We start from the raw sequence: 25,270 nt of genomic DNA on the forward strand, positions 1-25,270 counted from the left end.
GCCAGATATGCGCCATTTCTGCCTCCCCCCCAAAAATGGGCTCGTTAGGCCACTGATTAAAGCTCATCGTACAGTCTATAAAGTGACATTGATACTGGTTGGTCATTGGAAAGAAAACATAACCTTGGTCGATTCGGATCTGAAGATGGTTTCGCTGGGAGTCGACGGAAGTAAACCATATTATAGAGGCATATCACAAGCTATAGGTTACCCAACCAAGGATCATAGTCCGGCAAAGTGCGAATGACATTCTCCGCCTTCGTTCTCATTTGATTCCTATCCTCATCTGAGATGTCATTACCGAACTTTTTATACCCTTCCATTTACCTTTCATTTCTTATCTGCTAATTGCAAACCTAGGCTGTGCAAATAATAAGTTTTAGCACATGACTTTACACATAGGCGGTGGAAGCGGGAGGGGGGGCGCGTCCCCCTAATTTTTAAGTGGAGGAGACATTCCCCTCCTAAAAAAAGAAAGAGAGGAAGAAAAAAAAAGATATAAAGAAAGAAAAAAAGAAAGAAAGGAAGAAAGAAAGAATGAAAGAAAGAATGAAAGAAAAAAAGAAAGAAAAAAGAAAAAGAAAAGGGGAAAGGTGAGGAAAAGGTGAGATAACAAGTGTAGGCCTACTGAACAGCTAAATCAAGAGAAATTTAAACCTATGTAGAATAACGACAAATTGCAGTTTTTACTATATGGAAAATAGTTCACAAATTTTAAACTCGTACCCAATACGATTTTGTTCAGAAAAAAAAATCGCACCAAAATGAAGGAGGTTTAGGTCTGACTCAATTCTCTCCATTATATAAATCGAAGTTTAGAACCCAATTCAATAAACATCTTGGCGGTGACTCAACATCCACACTTCTCTTCGGGAATTTGTTTATTACCCTTCATAATGCAGTGTTATAAGAAATATAACGAATAGTAGTGAAAAGACTGGAAACACAAAATATAGAAAGATTATAGATTCGAATCTGAAAATGCGCGCAACTTCCCAAGCTCACTCTCTGCGCTAGCTCGCATTTCCTCATTTCTCCTAAAAACCCTAATTTTCCAATTTCAAATTCAATTCGGTTTATTGCATACAAAGTTCGAATAATATAGAAAAATGCATAAAATGAATAGATAGGCCAACTTGCGAATTAACAAAATTAATCAAATAAGAACTATCCAAATTATTGAGAGTAAGATTAAACATTTCACTTCAGGTTTACATACATCGTCGGTGATAGATAAGTTTTCATTCCCTGTACAGGGAGGTAATCTGCTCACGAGGAAAACATGGAGCTTTGAATATCCCATTTTGAAGTCAATATGCACAAATTATTTTGCTCGTTATGCGAATTTTCATTGCATTTTGGTCATGCTTACACAAAAAATATATATATCCACCTATCATTTATTTCTCCATCTATCCATTTATCTATCTATCTATATATCTATCTATCTTATATGTTTATGTTTAAATATGTATGTCTATTTGTCTATTTATCTTTGAATATAATATCTATTCATCTGTTTAAATAATTTTGTCTGTCTATCTATCTATCTATTTACGACAGACCACTTAATTCGTCCGCATGATGAATTAAAATCTAGTTGTTTTATTGTATTTGTTTTCAGATTCCATATAAAGTCTAGTGGTTTTAAACATTGCGAAGTAGAATTAAAGATGTCTAATTGGTGTTGTCTGATCCAAAAGCTTTGTTCGAGTGTGCTTTTCCATGTCATTAAGTGATATTTCTGTGACGTCATTTTCCTTTTTCTCCCTGGCTTGCTCGTCAGTTGGTATTTTCTCATCATAAGCTTTCCTATAAAAACATGAAAAAATAGAGAATCACAAGAATGACTAATATCAAAATTGACCACTATGCTATAGCAGCAGGACTACTCGACAGCTTACTCAACACAAATTGAGATCTTATTCATTAATAATTATTGTAAAAAATATTTTCTTCATTTGTCTGTTAAGGTCAACTTAAAATGCGATTTTAAAATTGACTATGATATGTTTGACGAAGTATAAAGTGTGTTTGGATGATAAAATGCCCGGGGGTATTGTTTATAACGACCAAGACAGGGCAGTCTCCCCTATCATTTTTTTTATGGTGAAACAAGGATAAAACAAGAGGAAGGGGAATAAAGAAGAACGACATCTGCCGAAATAAAGATGTGGGTCAGGCTATACCTCCAGTATTCAATGAAAGGGATGCTGCGGGATGAAGATATTTATATCTCAATAAATGAGTAAAATTCAAAAAGGCAAAACGCTGAAAATTTGATCAAAATCGGATAACAAATAAAGTTATTTTTGCATTATTCCGGTGAAACAGTTCTCGGCATGTCTTTATGAATATTCAGGTGTGCTGATGGTATCATATCCCCACTTGTTCTTTTGTATTTTATTATATGAAATTAGGTTTATTAAAAAAAATTACCAAAAACTAAAACAATTGAATGGACAACTGATTAAGTGCATTAGTTATTTCTTGCTGCAACATATTTTATCATAATGGAGACACGTCATTTACACATTTATGAAAAAATTAAACAATTATGATTTCATGCAACATGGGAAATAGGAATATTGTGTCAAAATCTATCATAAAATTTGATTTTTGTAAAAAAAAAATTGGAACTTTTAGCTCGCTCGCTCGCTCGTAACTTTTTATAAGGTTTGCCCGATACGCCATTTCTGCCCCCCCCCGCCCCCTAATTTTTTTGACTCGTTAGGCCACTGATTACAGCTCATCGTACAGTCTATAAAGTGACACTCATAAGCGACTCCAAACCGACCGATTGTAGGTCTTTGGAAAGAAAATATAACCCTGTCGACTCGGATTTGGAAATGGTTTCGCCGACGGAAGTGCACCATAATTATCGAGGCATATCACAAGCTCGTGTCATCCCTGGTTTTAGTTGCGTAACCAAGGGACATATATTCTGGCAAAGTACGTGCGAATGACATTCTCCGCCTCATTGATTTCTATTCCCATACGCGATTGCATTATTGAACTTTTTTTTAAAATACCTTCCCTTTATCTTTCATTTCTTCCCCTTATTGATTCAGGGGGGGGGGGGCACAGCCGGCTCGTGCCCCCCTTTTGAGAACCAAAATTAAAATTTTTGATGTAAAAATGCCGTTAAAACAGAAGTGTACCCCCACCCCCTTTTTGAAAGTGAAGACTTTTTTTTTGCTTGTTAATTTTTTTCGGGGACGCAATATCCTTAATTTTTGGTTAACACCTTCTTTTTTGGGGCATGTCAAATTTTTCCTCGGAATAATGTGCCCCCAACCTTTTGGAATATCCTGGATCCGCCCCTGGATAAATATCGTTATGATAGCGAGGTTCAAGCCCGCCAAACTCACGATTATTTTTTACTTTGCGGTTTTTTGTTGTTGTAATTATGCGGCATGCAGGGCTCATGAACAACAGCCATTAAAAAAAAAAGTTAAGGATTTAGGCCTGGAAGTTATCATTGTAACTTTTGTGAAATGGGCCCCGGACATATTTTTAGTTCAAGAGGTCCGACAGACAACGGCTAAAAGAAAAAGGGGTCTACGATACCCCCTTCCCCAGTCATCACGGGAGTCATCAACACCTCCGAAATAGCCCAGGATAGGATTAATAAATTGCTGTCCTTGCTTTCTAAGTTCATCCCTGCTTTCCCAGCAACCTGGTCAAATACCACAACAGCATCAAACAACCAGACAAACATGGAACTAGCAGTGAAGGGGGGGGGGGGGTGCCCAGAAGGCCTTAATTGCCCTCAATCTTTTTTTTTTATGTTTGCTTGTCATTTTTAAGAACTCTGGCGTCTCGTTTAATTAAATCCCGCTGATTAAAAAAAATCTCTCGTGATCAACTTCGTGATTACCCTTTTTACGTCATAAAGATAACCCTTGTTCTGAAATCATGTATCTGTTACATCTGTCAACTATGGAAAGCCTGCCCCGATCAATTCAAGTAAATTCTTTACTACTACTTTGTGTGGACACTATGTAATGCCGTATTAGCGAGGAAACACCCTTGCCTGTCACCGCATAAAGTACACACAAGCTCAGTCATCATAAATGGATTGTGTAGCAGAATACAGGCGGTAAAAATCTCCCCAATGACGTTGTTGAGATGAGAGAACTTATCATCTCATCAACTTTTCTTTAAAGGGGAATGAAACCTTTGGAACAAGTAGGCTTGTGTCGAAAAATCAAAGAATAAGAAGAAAGTTTGAGAAAAATCTGACAAATAATGAGAAAGTTATGAGCATTTGAATATTGCAATCACTAATGCCATGGAGATCCTCCCATTGGCAATGCGACAAGGATGTGTGATGTCACGTGTGAACAACTTTCCCTTTGATGGACTATAAAATACCCCCAAAATGTCTCTTTTTGCTTTTTCTTATGGTGATGCAAACTCTTTATCCATGATGTATTCTTTAAAAATCTGTATTACATGCCCTCCTATAGAAAGAACACATGATCTACTGATAGATGTGATAAAAGAGGCAGTTTAAGTGAAATATATACTAAAGTAATGGGGAGAGTTGTTCACAAGTGACATCACACATCTTTGTTGCATTGCCAATATGAGGATCTCTATAGCATTAGTGATCGCAATATTCAAATGCTCATAACTTTCTCCTTATTTGTCCGATTTTTCTCAAACTTTCGTTAATCTGTTTCTTTGATTTTCTGTTTTCACACAAGCTATCTTGTTCGAAAGGTTTCATTCTCCTTTAAGGATACCACTCCTTTTTTTTGCTAAATAACCAGTACATTGTGTATCTCGCTGCAATATCTTTTTATCTCTGAATTTGGATCTGCCCTGTACTGTGACTTGGGATTGTGTTTTCATGCCCCCTCCTCTCTCTCTCTTTCTGAATCTGTCCCCCCTCTCTCTCTCACACACATAACTACTTTCTGTCACTCTCTTGGGCAAACATTGTGAGAGGTAAAAGGATGAAAGGACTGGTGTACTTCCTAATCTATACACTCTTCTTTGAAAAATTGTTTTACTGGTGATGTCATACTTTAGAGATGTTTTGTTTTCCAGTACTCTCCTTATTTCTGTATACGGTAATTTCTTTTACTCATGTATTCGAAAATCAAAGTTGTTATACAGGTTGTCATGCATTGAGAAGGTTCTTGCAAAATCCCCAAATCAATTGTGCTGGACAAATTGAAAATGGAATTGTCATGACTAGATCCGCGACCTTTTCAAGTGATCATCTCTTCAACAGGAAGAAGACATGAAACGAGATCTTATCATATGGGCCCTGTCTTACAAAGAGTTACGATTGGTCCAATCAATCTTAACTCTATGGAAATCCATCAGTGTCTTAATTTTTTCTACAGGAAATTTGCACAATGTCCTTTGTAAACAAAGAGAAGCACAGGGAATTTTCTCAAAAACAATGAATGCATGAATATACATCATATTTTGAAAATATTTTTAACAAACATGCATAATAGATGTTGACGTTGCTGGCCGTCCATAGTTGCAATTGATCGGATCAATCGCAACTCTTTGTAAGACGGGGCCCTGGGGCCCGTTGCAGAAAGAGTTGCAATCAATTGTGCAATCAATCATGCGTACCTTGATTTTCAACCAATCAACAGCGCTCATTTGGGACTTGAAATTGATTTTTTTACTTGCGTTTAAACGCAACTCTTTCTGCAACGGACCCCTGGTCATCTCTTGTATTGTACAAGGGATGATCAGGGGAGTGTTTCATGAAAGGACTTGTCGGACGTTTTATCCGACAAGTCCCATTTTATCCGACAGTTACCATAGTAACAGTACCTCTCAGCCAATCAACATCAGAGAAAGATGTCAGATCTGACAACTTGTCGGATGAAAATGTTGATGAAACACTCCCCAGATGACAACATCTTAGACCTAGTCATGTCATCAACCCATAACATAAAATACCTCTTTAAAAGAAAGCTGAAATGATAATACCTTAAACTGACATACAGTTGATGAAATTTGCCCCCTGACTCATATAAAGATAAATTGAGTATCTCCAATGTATCATAAATAAACTCAAAATTTGCCAACAGCTGTGATGTTTAATATGACAATATTTTATTGCACAGGAAAATAAACAAAGTAAACAAAGCCATGTGATTTTAAACCACTGACTGTAATGTCACAAAGTGGGTTAGCAAACTTTATAACGAATGAAATCGATGGTGTCTGTTTACCATTTATCAGAGGAAACAAATATAAGAAACTTTGCAGTGAATGTTTAACTGAAAATAGTCAAGGAGTAAATATAATCTATGAATATTTGAAACCCTAAATCCCAACACATATATGGTGATGCCAAATCAGTAAGCCCTCATTTTGATTGAAAGGTGGCGTGAAATACTTTACCTCTCCAGCACAGCTGTCCTTTCAGTCGTACAATTCATACTATTCTTAAAGTGATTGGTTAACATTGGTTTGACTTCTAAAAAATCTGAGCTAGAAGGTCACACTTGTCACCTGTGTCTGTGATATGTTACAAAAATGAGTCCTTCTTTAGATGCTCACTAAGAAGCATTCACATTTTCTTAGCATCCAAACTATCACCCAGGGGGCCATTTCATAAAGCTGTTTGTAAGGAAAGAGTGACTTTAAGAATGACTGGTGATCCTTTCTTGTTGTAACTGATATTCCCTATTAAATGTTTATTGGCGATTATTTAGCGCGTAAGAAAGGTTCACCAGTCATTCCTAAATTGGCTCGTAACTTACGAACAGTTTTATGAAACACCCATCAGACATGGATGGAGGAAAGACTACATTGATTATCAAGGATCCAGTAACACAAAACATAGCAATTGATCTCATGACTGATCTTTAAGACTGATTTTCATAGTTGATTTTAAATATCATATCTGGGTCATTCCATGGGGATGGGGCAACAAAATCGTGTGATGTCCATGTAACGGTGGTATCAGCTTTTTCATTACATAGAGAAGATCAGTTCAAATGGGGTTAAGTTTTGATGTGTCAGTAATTCAGTTGAAAATTGGGGATCTTTGATGGATTTGCTGCAAAACAAATACAAAGTTTTACCACCGTTACATGGACATCACATTGGCATAACACTGGCAATAATTTTCCAGGTGTGAATCTGCAGTACATCATGATGCTTGAGAAATATAACTTGGTGAGACACGATTTATTTTTGCTGGTAATTATATGCATACATTTGCCTTTACATGAGACACAGTTTTGGAGTTCTGGTATGTCACAAAAATTGCCCCAACCCCATGGAATGACCCATATGATAGACTGGCAGCATTGTGGTATAAGTGGTTCCGACCCTCACTTTTCAATCAGGATCCCATCTTACAAAGAGTTACGATTGATCCAATCAATCTCAACTGTATGGAAATTCATCCATACCATAATTTTTTCTACAGGAAATTTGCACAATCTCCTTAATAAACAAAGATAATCACACTGAATCTTCAAGAGAACGATGAATGTATGATAATACATCATATCCAGAAATTTAAACAAATTTGCATTTTAGATGTTGATGTTGTTGGCCATCCATAGTTGTCATTGATCAGATCAATCACAACTCTTTGTAAGATGGGGCCCGCAGTAATGTGGGTTTGAATCCCAGCCATGGTGTAGTTTCCTTCGGCAAGAAATTAATCCAACTTTGTTGCACTCGACCCAGGTGATGTAAACAGGTACCTGGCACAAACATTTATTTCTTGAAATACTTGTTCGCCATTGGATGTGAGGCGGGGCTAAAGCCTGGGTTGTGATGACAATGCTGCCTTGAGCACGGTGCAGAGTGGATATGTGCTCTCTATGAATTGCATTATTTACCACACTTCAATCTTACACATTCAAAGAGCTCTTTCAAAAAGAGGGGTTATTAGTAATGACTTTTCTGACCCAAACTGTGGAATAGTTCCTCAGCACATATACAGTCTTTTACCTTGGTGGAATCATTTAAGAGTACAGTAAAGATATGTTTATTTTTGTTGTGGTGTAGTAGTATTAGAGAGCTGTGCATATAGTACATAGACCAGGGTTCCGTAACACAAAGGTTCGCAATTGATCGTACGCTTTATATTCACAATTGATTGTGCAGTGTAGTCAATGGAATCAATCGTAGAAAAATGTTCTACGATCATTGCTAAGTTTTGTGTTATGGGCCCTAGGCTCCGTAACACAAAGCATAACGATTGATCGTACACTTGATTTTTACAACTGATTGTACATTGTAGTCAATGCAATCAATCGTGAAAATTTGTTCTAAGATCATTGCTAAGCTTTGTGTTATGGGCTCCTGGTTTAATTGATTATGCACAATGTATGGTAAGTATTTGTTTATGATTAATTTTTTACAATCAATAATAAAAATCCATTGAATGAATTGAACAGTCTTGTGTTACCGGTCTCAGTGCCATCTTCTACATCTGAGTGAGTGGTGTCATGCCCAAAAGCTTCATCCCGTTGGCCAAGGTTATTCTAGCTGATCGGAATAGTCCAAGTCTTGCCTGTAAGAACACAAGAGAAAACAAAAGAACTATGATCAATAAATTTTAAAAATAGAACTGAGTTTAGACATGCTAAAAGCTTGTTAACTTGCACTAATAAGTTTGGTATTTATCTACATTCTGACAGATTTATGGACAATAATATTTCTTGGGTTTATTTTCAATTGGTCTAATGCCAATTCATTCAATTACCAACTTGTCTGCTCTCATTTGGTCTACCATCTGTTCATCCACTATCCACATGGTCTAATTGCCATTTCGTCCACTCACCATTTTGCCTAATAACAATTAGGTCCAATAGCCAATAAGTCCATATACTATTTGGTCTAATTGGACTTAGTTAATTGGACGAAATTAGTGAAAAGAAAATGGATATTAGACTAACTGGTTATGAGACAAAATGGTAATAGATGAACTGGTGATTAGACGAAATGTTGATGGACGGAATGGCATTAGACTTTAAAATGAAGATAGACCATGCAATGAGTAGACAGTTGGCAGTAGTTGAATCGGCAGTTTACCTATTTCTTTAACTAAGGGGGTGTTGCACGAAAATAAGCGCAATCAGTTGCAATTTTCTCCTAGTAATCTACAATTGATATACCACTTGTAACTTTACCAAATTAATTTTTACTACTAGTTGAAAGAAGCAGACCAGGGTTTGCGATAAATTTCAAATATAAAAGAACCGCACTGATTGGTTCCCGGTCAGAATTTTAAACAGAGTGTGCGTGCAACAATGACCTTGAGTGGTCATTCTTATTTAGCGATTGACTGCAAACCTTTGTGTTACGGAGCCCAGCAATCAAGTGTGACTTTGAGATTAATTGCCAGACTTGTGAATGATTTTGTGACCCAAAATTTGACTTGCAATCGATTGCAACGCTCTTGCAACCCCCATAAGAGTTTGTTTACACTATTACATCACTCACCCTCTGAACATCAGCTGGACTTCCCTTTACTTTGAGTTTGTTGTTTGCTCTGGAAATTAGGTGTCTGTCAAGAAAATTAAAAATGAATCATTTTCTCCATTTCATTGTTATATCAAAGCAAATATAACTCCTAGCAATCATGCACAGGTTTCATGGCACACAACGTTCCTTTCTTGAAGTTTGGTCTCGAAAAGGACCACCCAGACTTGATATTTTGGAAAGTATGTCATTAAACTTGTGGTCCCTTTCACGATGACATAAAAGTCTCAGAAATAAAGAGAGATACAAGGTGTACCATGAAGCCTCTACATAATAGTTCTTTGCAAATGATACCTTTAGAAGTTATTTAACATATTATTGTCACATATAGTTTTGCAATTACGTATACACTTTTCAGAGTGCATGAACAAATCAATTTTAAATCCCAGAATAAATTTTTTATATCAATCCATCTATTGATCTCTCCGATTGTAAAGTCAATGTATCCTAGCATCCATAAATTCACTTTACAATATTAGTACATCCATGCGCTTTCTTTATACACCTATTCATCTAACCATCCATGCCTCAATTATCAAAATCCCTCCCTCCCTCCCTCCCTCCCTCCCTCCCTCCCTCCCTCCCTCCCTCCCTCCCTCCCTCCCTCCCTCCCTCCCTCCCTCCCTCCCTCCCTCCCTCCCTCCCTCCCTCCCTCCCTCCCTCCCTCCCTCCCTCCCTCCCTCCCTCCCTCCCTCCCTCCCTCCCTCCCTCCCTCCCTCCCTCCCTCCCTCCCTCCCTCCCTCCCTCCCTCCCTCCCTCCCTCCCTCCCTCCCTCCCTCCCTCCCTCCCTCCCTCCCTCCCTCCCTCCCTCCCTCCCTCCCTCCCTCCCTCCCTCCCTCCCTCCCTCCCTCCCTCCCTCCCTCCCTCCCTCCCTCCCTCCCTCCCTCCCTCCCTCCCTCCCTCCCTCCCTCCCTCCCTCCCTCCCTCCCTCCCTCCCTCCCTCCCTCCCTCCCTCCCTCCCTCCCTCCCTCCCTCCCTCCCTCCCTCCCTCCCTCCCTCCCTCCCTCCCTCCCTCCCTCCCTCCCTCCCTCCCTCCCTCCCTCCCTCCCTCCCTCCCTCCCTCCCTCCCTCCCTCCCTCCCTCCCTCCCTCCCTCCCTCCCTCCCTCCCTCCCTCCCTCCCTCCCTCCCTCCCTCCCTCCCTCCCTCCCTCCCTCCCTCCCTCCCTCCCTCCCTCCCTCCCTCCCTCCCTCCCTCCCTCCCTCCCTCCCTCCCTCCCTCCCTCCCTCCCTCCCTCCCTCCCTCCCTCCCTCCCTCCCTCCCTCCATCCATCCATACCTCCATCCATCTATCCCTCCCTCCATCCCTCCATCCATCACTCCCTCCATCCATCCATTCAGCACCACTCACCCTAGCTGCAGTAGGTACTGGGCCACTGCTTTAGGCTCCCTCTCTAAGGCTGCTCTCCTAACGGCTACATCATAATGACTGATAAACCAGGCTAATTGTACAGCTTCAGGTTCACATAATAGATTCCAATCTATATCATCATGAGAAGATGACTCTGGTATACTGTTCATCTCCTCAATGCTATGGTGAAGACATAAAGAAATAAATGGTTGACATTAACAAGGCATGATTGACTTTTTGACCAATGACTTAGCCCCCAGCTGGAATGCTCCCAAGAGACTGCAAAGTGTGTATATATATTGTTTGAGCAAGTAAGAATCTACGAGCATTATACAGAATGCTTCTGTCAAAAACATCGATAAATTCAAGGGCCCAGCAATTACTGAAAAGTCATGGTAAAAGGGCAGGATTTTGATGAGAGAAGGAATGCAGTGGTTCCCTTGCCTTACTTTTGAGACAGGGAAACTCTACACTCCTGAGGACGAGAAGGCAAGCTGTTCGGAATGTCAAAGCTATTCTACTCCTTCCCTATATCACCAAGACTTCTCATCTCATCTTTTCTTCTCCTGCTCCAAGTCATCACATCTTCTCTGTTTATAGTCCGATGGAGGACTTCACCTTATCTCACAAAAGATTACTCTCCACTCTCCTCTATGTTTTTCTCGCCTTTCAATTCCCACCATATTTCCATTCAAGCTAGGGTTTGTTAAGTAATAATTACCTGCAAAGCCTTGCATGAGAATACTGTAGAAAGACTCCTGTATCTCCCTGACTAGTCAAGACTCTATCCCATTCAAACTTGTAGTCTGTGATTACAGACCCTTTGAGATCCTGAAGGATGATAGCCGACACACCAAGGATCTCTGCTACACGCTCGGGGTCTTCTTGCTCTTTGGTTGCTAAATAATCAGGAAATATCAACAATAAACAAGTTTGTAAGTGTTTGAGACTATGAATTAAAAGTGATACGGTCATAAATTCATAAACTTGAAAATTAAGTTTGATTTAAGTAATTCACAGTTTGACCCATTTAATAATGACTTAATGTTCAATACAGAGACCAGAAAAAAGTTTAAGCTTTTCTCAAAGTCGACAACATATCATTGGGTCCATCTTGCCAAGGGTTGCGATAGGTTTAAATCAATTAATAGCAATTGACCCAAAATTCCTACTTCTTAACTACACAAATTCAGATCAAGCGGATTTGAGTTTGTGTTGAATCTATCGCAAATCTTTGTAAGACAAGGTTCTGAAGATAAAGCAATAATACCCAACCATTAAAAGTTTTACTCCTTTTTATCATGAGTGTAAGAAATGGAGGAACATACTTTGCAACCAGTCATATAAAGGGGGGGGGGGTAACTCAAACAATATTTATCTTGAAAATATGGAAATACCTTTTAAAAAAAATTTGAATAGTGTGTTTCATGAATAGAATAGATGAAGGATGAATAGTTCTCAAACATACAAAAATGAGATATAAAACTTAATTCATGATAAAATAATACTGAACATTTAAGGTTAAAGGGTAAAGCTCGTTATTTTAAGGTAATCAGCAATAACAGAATACCACAAATCAGTGTGCCACAATTGGTACTTGCCTTGGAAAATACTCAAACCATTCAAAAACCCATATCCTACGTTAACAGGCATTCACCTGTGTATACTTTTTCACTCACTTGATGTCTGTGTCATGTTATGCAACATACGATCTCTTGCTTCATCTAAGATATCAGTCAAGAAGACTGCAGTTCCCTTCCGACTCTGCATTCCTAAAACTTTACCAAACTTGATGTGGTGGATTCTATGTGATATCAATTCAATTACAATTATTTCAAGTCAATTAACTCAATTCAATTCAGTTTAAATCAATTCATCAATTCAATTTGATTTGATTCAATTCATTTGTTGCCCCCCCCCAGAATATTTTTCTGAATCCACATAAAATTGTATGAAGTGTAGTGGCAAGAACATGAGTGATATAAAGATATAACAAAGTGTAATATAAAGACACAATGGGATAGTTATAATGAAATACATGTACATGATAAACAAATTTTTTGAAATAGTAAACATATTCAGAGTACGTCACTTCAAGCATATCATCGCTCAACTCTGACAGCAGTTTGTTAACCTGATAATTTACCCTCAGTCTGATTTCATTTACTGTGTTTGAATTTTTGAGATGTTGTATTCTGCTTGAACTATTGTATTTAATTTTATCATGTATGCTTTGCTAAACAAGGCCTTCCCATTTAACAGTAAATTGATTAAGACCATTGATGAAGCTAATTTGTATAAAAGATTTCAAATGAATAAATAAATCATATTTCATATATTTCATTAAAGACTTCAGTTTCAGTTTATTTTCCATAATTCATGTAGTATACTATTTGACATGAATATAGACGGTTCTTGAACAAGAAGCATATACTCAATAAGAATTTCAACCGGTTAAGAATGGAGAGGTCTAAGTTGAAAGCAAAGCTTGTGAGATATAGGCTGCAATGGACGATGGAAAGATAAATAATGCTATGATATTGTTAAAAAATATCAACTACAGATGAAAACAAAAAAGCAACTGGATTACAGCTTCCCTTTTTCATATTAATATCATCATCACATAATTTTATCTTACCAACTAAAAACTTGGGCGGTGTTTCACAAAGAGGTAAGAGTTTATTTTTTTAATAGAGTCATGCTTAAATGCCGATGCGCACTTGACATGTAACGCACAATCCTATAGATTGATACACAATATCTCCCGTCCTCTTAGCATGAACTAACCAATGCGGTGATGCCTTTTAAACCACAGCTTGGAATCTAAAAACGACTTAAATCTTTGTGAAACACCCTCCCCCATTCTTACCTTTGAAAGCAGTCTTGATCCATCTTCCTCAATACTCCTTTCAGCTGCTCAAAGTGACCTTCTTGACCTTTGTCCACTACATAGTACATGTCATCAAAGGTATGACGTTTCCTCCTGTCTAGGACGGCAGCTATGTCTCTGGTAAGATACAGTGATGATCCATCACTCTTAGCAAGGGTGGCGATGGGGAACCGGGGGCAGACGTCTGAGAGATTGATGTCACCCGTTCCTCTCCTATATCAGTCGTAAAGAAAAAAGTATTTAAAATGGATTTATGTACTTATTAATGTTAATTTACTAATACCACTAGAAGAAATATACCAATCTATGGCAACCAATTTTAGTATCATAGGGCCACTTTGTGAAGGAGGTCTGCTCAGTCAGCATCTGTATGTATTCACTCCTTTGCTAGTGTGTTGTCATACGATATAAAATAAATAAATGATAGATTGGGGGGTGTAATTTTATACCATACTGATGTAGTAGCACAAGTGTGATATGGACACACATCATCAAAGTGATTGATTGCTAAAACTAATTAAGCCTGTGACGTGACATGTTTTACTTGAAATTTTGAATACTCTGGTGTGCAGTCCACAGTTTATATTGTTTGAACATAGGCTCGGATACAACACCAATTTAATTGTAACAAAGGCAAAAAAATCAATGTCTCACATAAAAAAGCTGTCGTATAATCTCAGGCTGTGCTATGCACACTTTGACGCAAACACAGTAAATATTCACTTACTTTGATGTAGTTAGTAGATTTCCATCCCTGAGGGTGTTGATTAGATTCTGTGCTTCACTGCTGTATTGGGATTCACTGCAGTATTCATCAAAATGAACTCCTAGTCTCTACAGAAATCAAGATAAATGTTAAGAAACATTGAAACATTCATGATGAATATACTAGTGAACATACAAGTGAATATAAGATACAGGGGGCACTCAGATTTTATTTTGATGGGGGTGTACCCCACGAAACCCTGAAATGGGGGTCTAAGGAACTGACCACAAGGGTAAAATACGGGGTTTTGGGAACTAAATATATACCAGGCGGTGTGAAGAACAGGGTCTATGGAACGGGATCGTGGTACTGTAGATACGGTGCATGTAGATGTGGGCGCTAGCCATGCATGGAGCTAGCTGCTAGCAGCTACTTACATATATGGGGGGAGTTGGTAAGCCGTGCGTGCAGCTCTCGCATGTGGTGCTCGCGCTGGACAATTTTGGCAGTACTGGGGAACTGAGATGTTTCGAAACGGGGGTCTTGCGAGTGAGGCGGGTCGGCTTCTAAACGGAACTTTTGTCATTCGGAGTATCGAGAGAACTGAAAATTAGGTCTGAAAAAGGGGGCCATGAAAGCAGCACGTCCCAGTACCACCAATATATGTGAGTGCCCCCCCTCCCCCCCGGATTAGACAATATGCTAATTAGACCATCTGCTAGTAGACCAAGTGGGTTTAGCCATGATGGTATCAGACAGTCTATTAGACCATCTGCTAATACACCAAGTACGTTAAGCCATGATGGTGTCAGACAATCTATGAATTAGACCATCTGCTAGTAGACCAAGTGGGTTTAGACATGATACTGTCAGACAACCTATGAATTAGACCATCTGCTAGTAGAACAAGTGGGTTTAGCCATGATGGTGTCAGACAATCTATGAATTAAACCATCTGCTAGTAGTCCAAGTAGGTTTAGCCATGATAGTGTCAGATGATCTATGAATTAGACCATCTGCTAGTAGACCAAGTGGATTTAGCCATGATGGTGTAGGACAATCTATGAATTAGACCATCTGCTAGTAGACCAAGTGGGTTTAGCCATGATGGTGTCAGACAATCTATGAATTAAACCATCTGCTAGTAGTCCAAGTTGGTTTAGCCATGATGGTGTCAGACAATCTATGAATTAAACCATCTGCTAGTAGTCCAAGTTGGTTTAGCCATGATGGTGTCAGACAATCTATGAATTAAACCATCTGCTAGTAGTCCAAGTGGGTTTAGCCATGATGGTGTCAGACAATCTATGAATTAAACCATCTGCTAGTAGTCCAAGTGGGTTTAGCCATGATGGTGTCAGACAATCTATGAATTAAACCATCTGCTAGTAGTTCAAGTGGGTTTAGCCATGATGGTGTCAAACAATCTATGAATTAAAGGGGAAGTTCACCCTGAAGAAAACTTTGTTGTAAAAATAGCAGAAAAAATAGTAAAAAATATTGGTGAAGGTTTGAGGAAAATCCGTTAAAGAGTAAGAAAGTTATTAGAGTTCAAAGTTTTGGATTTGTGACGTCATAAACGAGCAGTTGCCCCATGTGTTATGTAATATAAAATGCATGAATTTCAAATTTTGCATGGTTCCTGATGACTTAATTTTGTTTTCTATTCATGATCGGTTGTGAAATGATTTGACAATTGATATACAATAGGTACAGTGAAAACCATTTTAAATTTTCTGAGAAAATGACATTTCATTGATTTTTTACCATTCGCTATGTAGGAATGCTGCTCGCATATGACGTCACAAATCAAATAATTGAAGTTCTAATAACTTTTTAATTATTTGAGGAATTTTTCTCAAATCTTCGGCAATATTTTTAATTATTTTTTCTGCTATTTTTACAACAAAGTTTTCTTCAGGGTGAACTTCCCCTTTAAACCATCTGCTAGTAGTCCAAGTGGGTTTAGCCATGATGGTGTCAGACAATCTATGAATTAAACCATCTGCTAGTAGTCCAAGTGGGTTTAGCCATGATGGTGTTGGACAATCTAGGAATTAGACTATATGCTAGTAGATCAAGTGAATACTAACCTGATATGTTCTTTTGTAATCTGCAATACTCAAGTTCTGAAATCTGTGTCTCATTGCTAATGCATCTGAATCTCCTGGAGTGAAAAGAATAAAAGTTAAAGATTTAAGAAACTAGGATTCATGATGATGTTTGATAATTGCTTGAATACTCCAGCAATTGATCAGAGTAGCTGTGTTAAAGCCAGGGTAATAGTATACAGCGCTTAAAAGTATCATAATAAGCGCTATTTAAATGTAGCATATTATTATTATGATTATGATCTTGCTAAAGTAAATATTACAGCTCTTATGTATTTCATTTAAATAGAACCTAAGCAGAGTTTCTCCTATAGGTCAAAGTAAAAATGGGCTCTGACTGTTTGCATTGTTAGGAACCTTTATCCCAAACCTCCATTACAAGTTCCAATGGTTTTTAATTTGGTGAAACAACATTTGCTCCTGCTACAATTGATCCAGGCTTTACTTCATCAAAGATACATCTAGGGTTATACCTCGGTCACATATGACCTACGGCGGCCGTATGGCGAGTCAAAAACAGCTGTTTTATTCATTTTATTCAAACCACCTATATGTAGCTGGTACAACAAATGTTAAAACGGCTGTTTTCGACTCACCGTACGGCCGCCGTAGAGTTTATGTGACCAAGGTATTAGGGTTAAAATAGGGTTTTATGTTAAGTTAATGGTTAGTTTTAGGGTAGGGTATAGTGTTAAACTCAGGGTTGCAGATAGTAATTTGATTAGTGTCCGGAATTTATAGCAGAGCAATTGTCGCCAAATCAAACGTCATGGAACCCAATAACTAACCCTGTTCCATTCTTCGAAAGAGGTCCTTAGCTCTTTCCCAGATGGTTGGATCATTCTGGGCTGCCTTGTTGGTTGCTACATAAACCTCATACAGGTGTTGAATCGGATTCATCCTCAGTTTCTCCTCATTCCCGAAGTCTTGAAAACCAACTCCAAGAATACCTGATGGAAAGAGGAAACAAAGAGAATGATCTAGTTGTGCCCTAATTGTGAAATCGCCCCTTTGTGAAACTCTTAATGTGCCATTCACTGTAATCAGTGAGTGCCATTTTTTTCAAAGAGTTTATATTTAATTGTTTTATTTATAAAAAAAGATCACTCCTGAGACAATAATGTTAAACCTCTTGACCATAAGCTGAACTGAACAATGGAATCACTCATGCATGCAATGCACTCCTCAAAATGCAATAGGCATAACAATAGCTGTATGACCATTGCACGAAAATGTGTTTGTGGTACTCCAGCAGATGCGATATGTGTTCATGGCACGTTAAGGGTTAATCCAGAGAGATCAAAAATAGTGTACTCAACACCCTGCATTAATCACTATTTTTGTCATTCTAAGTGATTAGAAACCAAGACGCTACAATTTTCCTGGGATCTCACTGCTGGTTCTACTGATTATTTTTTTTTTTTTTTCTCTATGGTTTGGATTCTTCATTCAGTAATATATTTCATTAATTAACCTGTAATGATTGTTTTTTTTTTATTCTCACTCCCAGCGCATGTTACCTAGTTGACCTGCAAGGAAAAGTAGACTATTTATGGTAGTAGTAGTTACAACAAGAACAATAATAATGATAATGATAATATGCATTAATAATAGCGCCATCTAGCTAGAAGTAAATCTATTCCAAGGCGTACTATTACTGTTTGAAGACATTGAAATTTGTGAGATATTTCCTATTTTTGAGCGAGCAAGCGCCATGCGCGCCCAGCTGAGGCGGATACCAGCGCTATACAAGAATCCATCATCATCATCATCATCTATTATCAATACCCTGGCTCACGCTCGAGCTGACCGTTTCCAGGTCAAGGCTCAAACCTACAACCATCCGATGGAAATGAGAGTCAGAACCACTAGACCATGATGCCCCCCACTAACAATCAATATTGGTGACACATGTATTGTGAGACATGCAACTTGTTGACATATTAGCCATGTATCTTTGAGAGACCTACCAAACTGAGTACCCCAGTCTCCAAGGTAATTGATCCTGGTGACATTGTGACCAAGACGTTCTTGAAGGTTGGCAAAGAAGTTTCCGATGAGAGTAGATCGGAGGTGCCCAGCATGGAATGGTTTGGCTATATTAGGAGAGCTGTCAAAGAAATTATGGATGAAGAGTGCAAGAATGGGAATGAGAGAGGGGGAGGATAAAGAGGGGGAAAGGGAGAGGAAGAGTAAGATAGTAAGATAGACAAGGAAACAGAGAGATAGACAGAGATAAATAAGAGAGTGATTCCATTATTTTCTCATCAATACAAAAAGCACAAATAACGAAAAGTGTAATATGTGCATACAAGCTTTTAAAATTTCAAAATTTTAGCTAGAAAAGGACTCTTATCATACCGTTAATCATGTGTAATCTCAACCTGAATAGTGAAGACATAATTTTAACATATCAGAAGTAATTAGGGTAAATCATTCTAATGTCTTTCTGTTCATTTAAATGATGAAGGCAAGATGAAAAAAATGTTCTGTTACATTGACAAGTGAAAGGCCAAGTGTCTCAAATGAGTTTCGCACACATGTGCTATTAAAGTTTATTCACATTTGGCCAAAGGAGGGCAAAGCTAAGAGCCATAATAGAAACTTGCTCAAAAAAATATTGGGCTAAGAAAGGTCAGTGACCCCAGCCAATGACCTTTCAAATAAGTCCTTGACCTTCCTTACCTGTATTCCACAATGATATTGAGTTTTCCATCGTTGCCAGGATAGGGGTGATAGCCATAGTGCCCTTGTTGCTCTGAGACATCTTGGATGACTTGCTAAAAGGTATTAAGGAACAAGCAATGTGAAGGTATTATACCAAGAGCATGGGAACTTGAAAGACAGAATACAGGTCTTGTGTAGTGGGGGTAGTAGTAGAGCATAAGCACTTTTATTTTTAATTATCAATGGTCTCCCATTGGCACTTTCACACATCTCAGTAATAAAGAAACAAACATATTTTGCTTTTACTGATGCATTGGTTTTGCTGCCTCATATTTGGTGAAAGTTTAATGCAATCTACTATGTTCCTATTAACATTATTCATTTCTATATTTCCATGAGCAATTGGTAGTTTTGATTTTTTGGCTTCAGTTATAACCGAGAAGTTAAGTTTTACATTTCAGTGGACTAGTGGTTTATACAAGTACAGATCTTAAAAAGAGACATTATTCAACAGAAACCTACAAGACCAATTCTCAAATTCACTGATTTTGTATCAAGAAACGAACAGGCAAATGTTTCCGAAGAGGTCAAGAGTCTCTGAAAGATCGAGGGAGGCTTATAAACAAGAAATTAGTCACAGAGAGCAAATAGTTTTGACACAGATAAAGTGTAGACAGAAAGAGGGGGACAGAGAGAGAGAAAGAGAGAGGGGGAAGGGGAGGAGAGAAGAAGTTGAGGGGAGAAAAGAGAGGGTAAATATACCTTGATAACATATAGAGGATCCAGTGAGAAATACAACACTCCTTTCTCCACACTTATGTTTTGCACATGATCAGGGCAGGTGATCTAGAAAGAAAATAAATGTTGAACAATTATTTAAATATTTTATAGATCAGCAGCCCATTCCATTGATGGATAAGGTCGGGTAAGATACAATACCATTTCAGGGCAGGCATTGTTTTTTAAAAACTGTCTAATCCAGCTGGATCTGCTCCTGCGTTTCCTCACTCTACATTGTTTTAATGTTTGTAATAACTTTTAATCCCCTCCCACTTTCTCACTTTAATAACTAAGATCTATGGGTGATTTCAAGTTTGGTGTTGGTGTTGAGAGCGTGAAAAGGCTGCTGAAGCAAGGCAAAAACCACTTCAAGAATCCAAGAGTAAATATCATTGTCCATTGAAATGTTTAAGGCTCTACTGATTTGCACTCTTTTTATGGGGATGTTTCATCCTGTTCGCCGCCTGTTCATGGGCTTCAAATCATCAACACCAACACCAAACTTGAAATCATGATTTTCCCAATCCCTGGGGTTTGTTGTTGGTGAATGGGGAAATTGCACGTATATCGTCAACACCAGCTGTGAAGCTCGGTTCTGCAGACGACATTCAACACCAACGCTGAACACGAACTGCCGGAAATACGTCATTTTTTCCGAGGTCAATCCCAACACCAGCATCATTTCAAGTACGGTGTTGTGGCTGGTGTTGGTTGTGTTTCAACACCAACGCCAGATTTCAACACCGTACTTGAAATCACCCAATGTCTTTGTCATTGTAAGCTCCATAAATTATATTCATTATACTTCATACTGCATTCACTTTTTGTATTTGATTTACATATTTTGTAAGATCATTTTTAATTCAGTCTATTAGCTATAGCATTAGCTATTTCAATAAACAATATTTTTATATTTTATAATGGTTTTCAAATTATCAGCATCAACATCAGCATCTTAACAAACATTGACTGAGATCATAGATTTTATGATATGAAGTACATTGGAATAGATACAATTAGCTTATATTTTAATTTGATCTGATTTGATTTGATTTGAAAATGTTTCATTGAATTTAATATGGCAGCTAAATAGCCATATTGTGTACAATTTACATTTAAATTGCATTGGTATTTTGGCAACATAAAAAATATAGTAAAAAAATAAAAATGAAAGCAGCAGAAGGAAAGTTATGTGACATATCAACTGGGATTTGGGGTGGTGAAAAAAGGTGGTTGGGAGTACATTAATCATACTCTGAATACAGACAATATAAAAGAGAAAATAATACATATCCCCATCTAAAATTTGGGTCATGTGTCACTTGTTCCCTTCTGCTAATAAGGCAGATTACCTTCTTGGCTATTTGCATAGCTTTCTCATTGAGTACATTGAAATCTGGCCGCTTTGAGCGAGAACCATCTTCCTCATCAGAGTTCAGTGAAGTAACAGATAGTCCAAGCTTGAGATCAAGGCTGAAAAGGAAAAAAAGCGTAATATTAAACAGGACTAATCGACTTATATAATAGAATTGTCACAGATTTGAATTTTTTTAAATCAAACTGCATGATTTTTGTACCTTCTCAAAGTCAATTAATGACATATGACGAAACTAGATGTCTGTCATTTATGCATTAGCTACTGCCAGATTATAAATATATCACACAAATTAACTTTTAATTTGCAAATAGTGTCCTCTGTAAGCTTTAACCTTTTAAATTGTGGCAGTGGTGGAGGTGGTGTTGGTTATTATGGTAGCAGTAGTAGTAGTAGTAGTAGTAGTAGTGATAATGGAAGTGGTAGTTTTAGTAGTATAGGTAATAGTAGTAGTTGTAGTAGTAGCAGCAGTAGTATTAGTAGTAGTTTTAGTAGTATAAGTAATAGTAGTAGTTGTAGTAGTAGCAGTAGTAGTAGTAGTAGTAGCAGTAGTAGTAGTAGTAGTAATAGTAGTAGTAGTAGTAGTAGTAGTAGAAGTAGTAGTAGAAGAAGTAGTAGTAGTAGTAGTAGTAGTAGTAGTAGTAGTAGTAGTAGTAGTAGAAGTAGTAGTAGTATTAGTAGTAGTAGTAGTAGTAGTAGTAGTAGTAGTAGTAGTAGTAGTAGTAGTAGTAGTAGTAGTAGTAGTAGTAGAAGAAGAAGTAGTAGTAGTAGTAGTAGTAGTAGTAGTAGTAGTAGTAGTAGAAGTAGTAGTAGAAGTAGTAGTAGTAGTAGTAGTAGTAGTAGTAGTTTTAGTAGTATAAGTAATAATAGTAGTTGTAGTAGTAGCAGTAGTAGTAGTAGTAGTAATAGTAGTAGTAGTAGTAGTAGTAGTAGTAGAAGTAGTAGTAGAAGAAGTAGTAGTAGTAGTAGTAGTAGTAGTAGTAGTAGTAGTAGTAGTAGTAGTAGTAGTAGTAGTAGTAGTAGTAGTAGTAGTAATAGTAGAAGTAGAAGTAGTAGTAGTAGTAGTAGCAGTAGCAGTAGCAGTAGCAGTAGTAGTAGTAGTAGTAGTAGTAGTAGTAGTAGTAGTAGTAGTAGTAGTAGTAGTAGTAGTAGTAGTAGTAGTAGTAGTACTAGCAGCAGCAGTAGCAGCAGTAGTAGTAATAATTGTGGTAGAAGAGTAAGAATAGATTACTATCATATTACCTTACCTATTCTTTTTGCCCTTCAATGCTGGTGTCAAAAGTGGAAGGATGGCATCCTCTGACCGAGCAGTTGCATCAGCTACCTATTATTAACCAAATTTGAAGAAAACATCACTTTTCAAAATTAACTCCAACAGGTAGGGGGGGGGGGCAATGGTGGACTGAGGAGAACCTGCTTCCTTGAATGACCTTTGAGTGATAATTTCTCAGTGCGGTATGAAGCAACCATGGTATTTCAGGACTTTTTTCCTTTTAACACAAGTTTAGATCAAATTCACAATGTCCAGGCACGCAGTTCAGAAGTTATTTAAAAAATATATTTGACCACAACCATTGACAAAAAATTGCTCAAAAGCTGGATCCATGTCTCATGGCAAATCCAATAACGTTTTTAACCTGCATACATTTTTTACATTCTCAATGATAAAAATCAAATTGATTTCTTACTGATCATGCCAGTCATGATGAAAATAGCACTTGTCATTGAAAAATTTCATTTCTGTTTTTTTAAATCAAAATTTGAAGAAAAAAAAGTCGGAATTCTGCTCACAGCTAAATGAGTACGCCTGGTCCCGGTCGAAAGTCATGCTAAGTAAGCTCAGCGTTCTGGTAAGAATGAAACCTTTCATTTATATCAAACCAGAACTTAATATATTTTAAGATAAGATTTAAGAAAGTGCACACCCAGGAGCGGATCCAGGATTTCATGGGGGGGGGGGGGGGTGGGCTGCCTGGTATAACCCATCAGGAATTTTGAACTGATACGCAAGTATATGTAATAGAGGTGCACATCCAGCTTTTACTGATGGGGGGGGAGGCAAAGGAGTGTGGCAAATATTTGCTTGAATGATTCTTGGCCTTATCCTGAAATAAGTCACCTCTCTTCTTGTGTGTGTGCGCCGGTGTGTGTGCTTGTTGTTTACTAAGTCAATGGGAGAGGAAAGAAGTCACCGCAGCTGAAGAAATAAACGGCAGTGAATGGAGTGGTGACTTAAACCAGGTCAATATTTTTCTAATTTTTTTGATGAATTCTTGTTTAAAAATAACAACGAGAGCGTAGAAATGTCGGAAATGAAGTTTTATCACATGTACATGATTTATGCCTAGATCTTTTAGAAGTAGAAATCTCGGGGTGAAAGTTTCAGGTTTTGGGATCCTTCGTGTAGGTGAATGAGAAGGAAGACCTGGCTTCATTGAGAGTAAGCATACGTTAGTAAATATTTTTTACTCTAAAAAAAGACTCAAGAAGCCGCCTGGCTACCCCTTCCCCTCTAACATCATTTCCTTTCTCTTTCCTTTGTTTTCCATCTTTATCTTTTCTTTTCACTCTCTCTTTCCTTTCTTTTCCAACTATTTCTCGTACTTTTCCTTCCTTTTACTTTCCCTTCTCCCCTTTCCCGAGTTTCCTCTCTTTCTTAATCCTTCCTCAATCTTTCCTCTCTCTCATCTCCCTCTTTACTTGACTTTAGTCTTTGAAGTTGAACTTTTTTTGAAGCTTCGCTTGCGCTCTTCCCCCAATTTTCGGTGGGGGGGGGGGGGGGGGGCTTGCTTCCATGGATCCTTGCCTGGACACACCACAGCCTTTGTAAATATCTTAAACAAACTCGAATCCATTTATTTTTTCCTCATTTTTTCCCCCAACACATGAAGATGAACAGCCGACGCTCACACATCTCGCATTTACTTCCAACATAAATATGAACGGGTGGGGCAACACTGTCGTCTGCCACCGTCTCACAGTCAAACATGAACTGGCGAATAACATCCTTCTTAATTTAACAAAACAACCGAGATCGTGCTCACCATCCTTGCTATCAGCTTACGAATAATAAAAGTCATCTTTTAACTTTACTTGGCGAGAAAACTTGCATCCTTATTAGAGCGGGTTTGGATTCACTGCTTCGCTCGAGCTTCGTCAGGCAGGCAATATTTAAGCGCTAACTTCAGCACTTTGAAGTTAGCCGCATGTAATCATCTGTGCGGTGTGTTCTCCTCGATTATGGACATATTCTTGACTGTCAATTCCTCCGAATATAAACCTCATTCAATACGATCATATCCGGAAATATTTTAGGTCCCCAACTCCCCACTCACTCCTTGTCCTCATCTCATTCTTCATCTTCCTTCTCATCCTCATCACAATCAACTCATCTTGATCATTATCATCACACTCCCTCATCCTATTTATATATACTCTTATAAACATCGCGCTCCTCAGTATCTTTCTCATCATAACGTCATCGCGTTCCTCCTCATTGTATTTATCTCAACTTTGAACTCCTCATCATCACCCTCCTCAACAAAATCACTCATTCTCCTCATCACTGATAATCATCATCACTCATCTTCCTTAATTGCATCATCATCACACTCGTTATCATCATAATGATCATTTCTATGATTGTCATCACACTTCAGCTCCGTCATCCTCATCAATTATCACACTCCTAATTCTTATCCTTATCATGTTCCTTTCATCACACCCCTCATGCCCCCTTATCATTTTAATCCCATCATGTGAGTGACAACAGCATGACACACTAATCTCTTACATCTAAGTTATCTTTCATGACAATATGACAACCAATCAAAACAAAGATACACAAGAAAGTCACCTTATAACTGCATGATGACACTAATATGATATCATATGATGACATGCA

The 25,270-nt window shown here is 38.1% G+C and overlaps 1 protein-coding gene across 3 annotated transcripts; it reads right to left on the minus strand.

Annotated features, from left to right (window-relative positions):
* Nucleotides 1–79: 79 nt before the first annotated feature.
* LOC129259468 (probable arginine--tRNA ligase, mitochondrial) lies at nt 80–24,552 on the minus strand. Of its 3 annotated transcripts, none has more exons than XM_064098473.1 (16): nt 24,411–24,546; nt 22,614–22,690; nt 21,344–21,464; nt 19,974–20,057; nt 19,230–19,324; nt 18,515–18,654; nt 17,333–17,494; nt 16,527–16,600; nt 14,455–14,561; nt 13,707–13,940; nt 12,517–12,641; nt 11,559–11,736; nt 10,838–11,017; nt 9,451–9,514; nt 8,414–8,518; nt 80–1,812 (listed from the first exon to the last, which is right to left on the minus strand). In XM_064098473.1, exons 1-15 carry the CDS (start codon nt 24,444–24,446, stop codon nt 8,432–8,434), a joined length of 1,764 nt encoding a protein of 587 aa, XP_063954543.1. In that variant the 5' UTR covers nt 24,447–24,546; the 3' UTR covers nt 80–1,812; nt 8,414–8,431. The 3 variants fall into 3 exon arrangements, 2 of the variants coding, with proteins under 2 accessions (XP_063954543.1, XP_063954541.1); XR_010293376.1 differs by lacking the exon at nt 80–1,812 and adding an exon at nt 6,072–6,889 and having other exon boundaries at nt 7,954–8,518; nt 24,411–24,552; XM_064098471.1 differs by lacking the exon at nt 80–1,812 and having other exon boundaries at nt 6,072–8,518; nt 24,411–24,552.
* Nucleotides 24,553–25,270: the final 718 nt, after the last annotated feature.

This window comes from Lytechinus pictus, chromosome 4, assembly GCF_037042905.1.
Source record: "Lytechinus pictus isolate F3 Inbred chromosome 4, Lp3.0, whole genome shotgun sequence".
NCBI classification, from domain to species: Eukaryota; Metazoa; Echinodermata; class Echinoidea; order Temnopleuroida; family Toxopneustidae; genus Lytechinus; species Lytechinus pictus.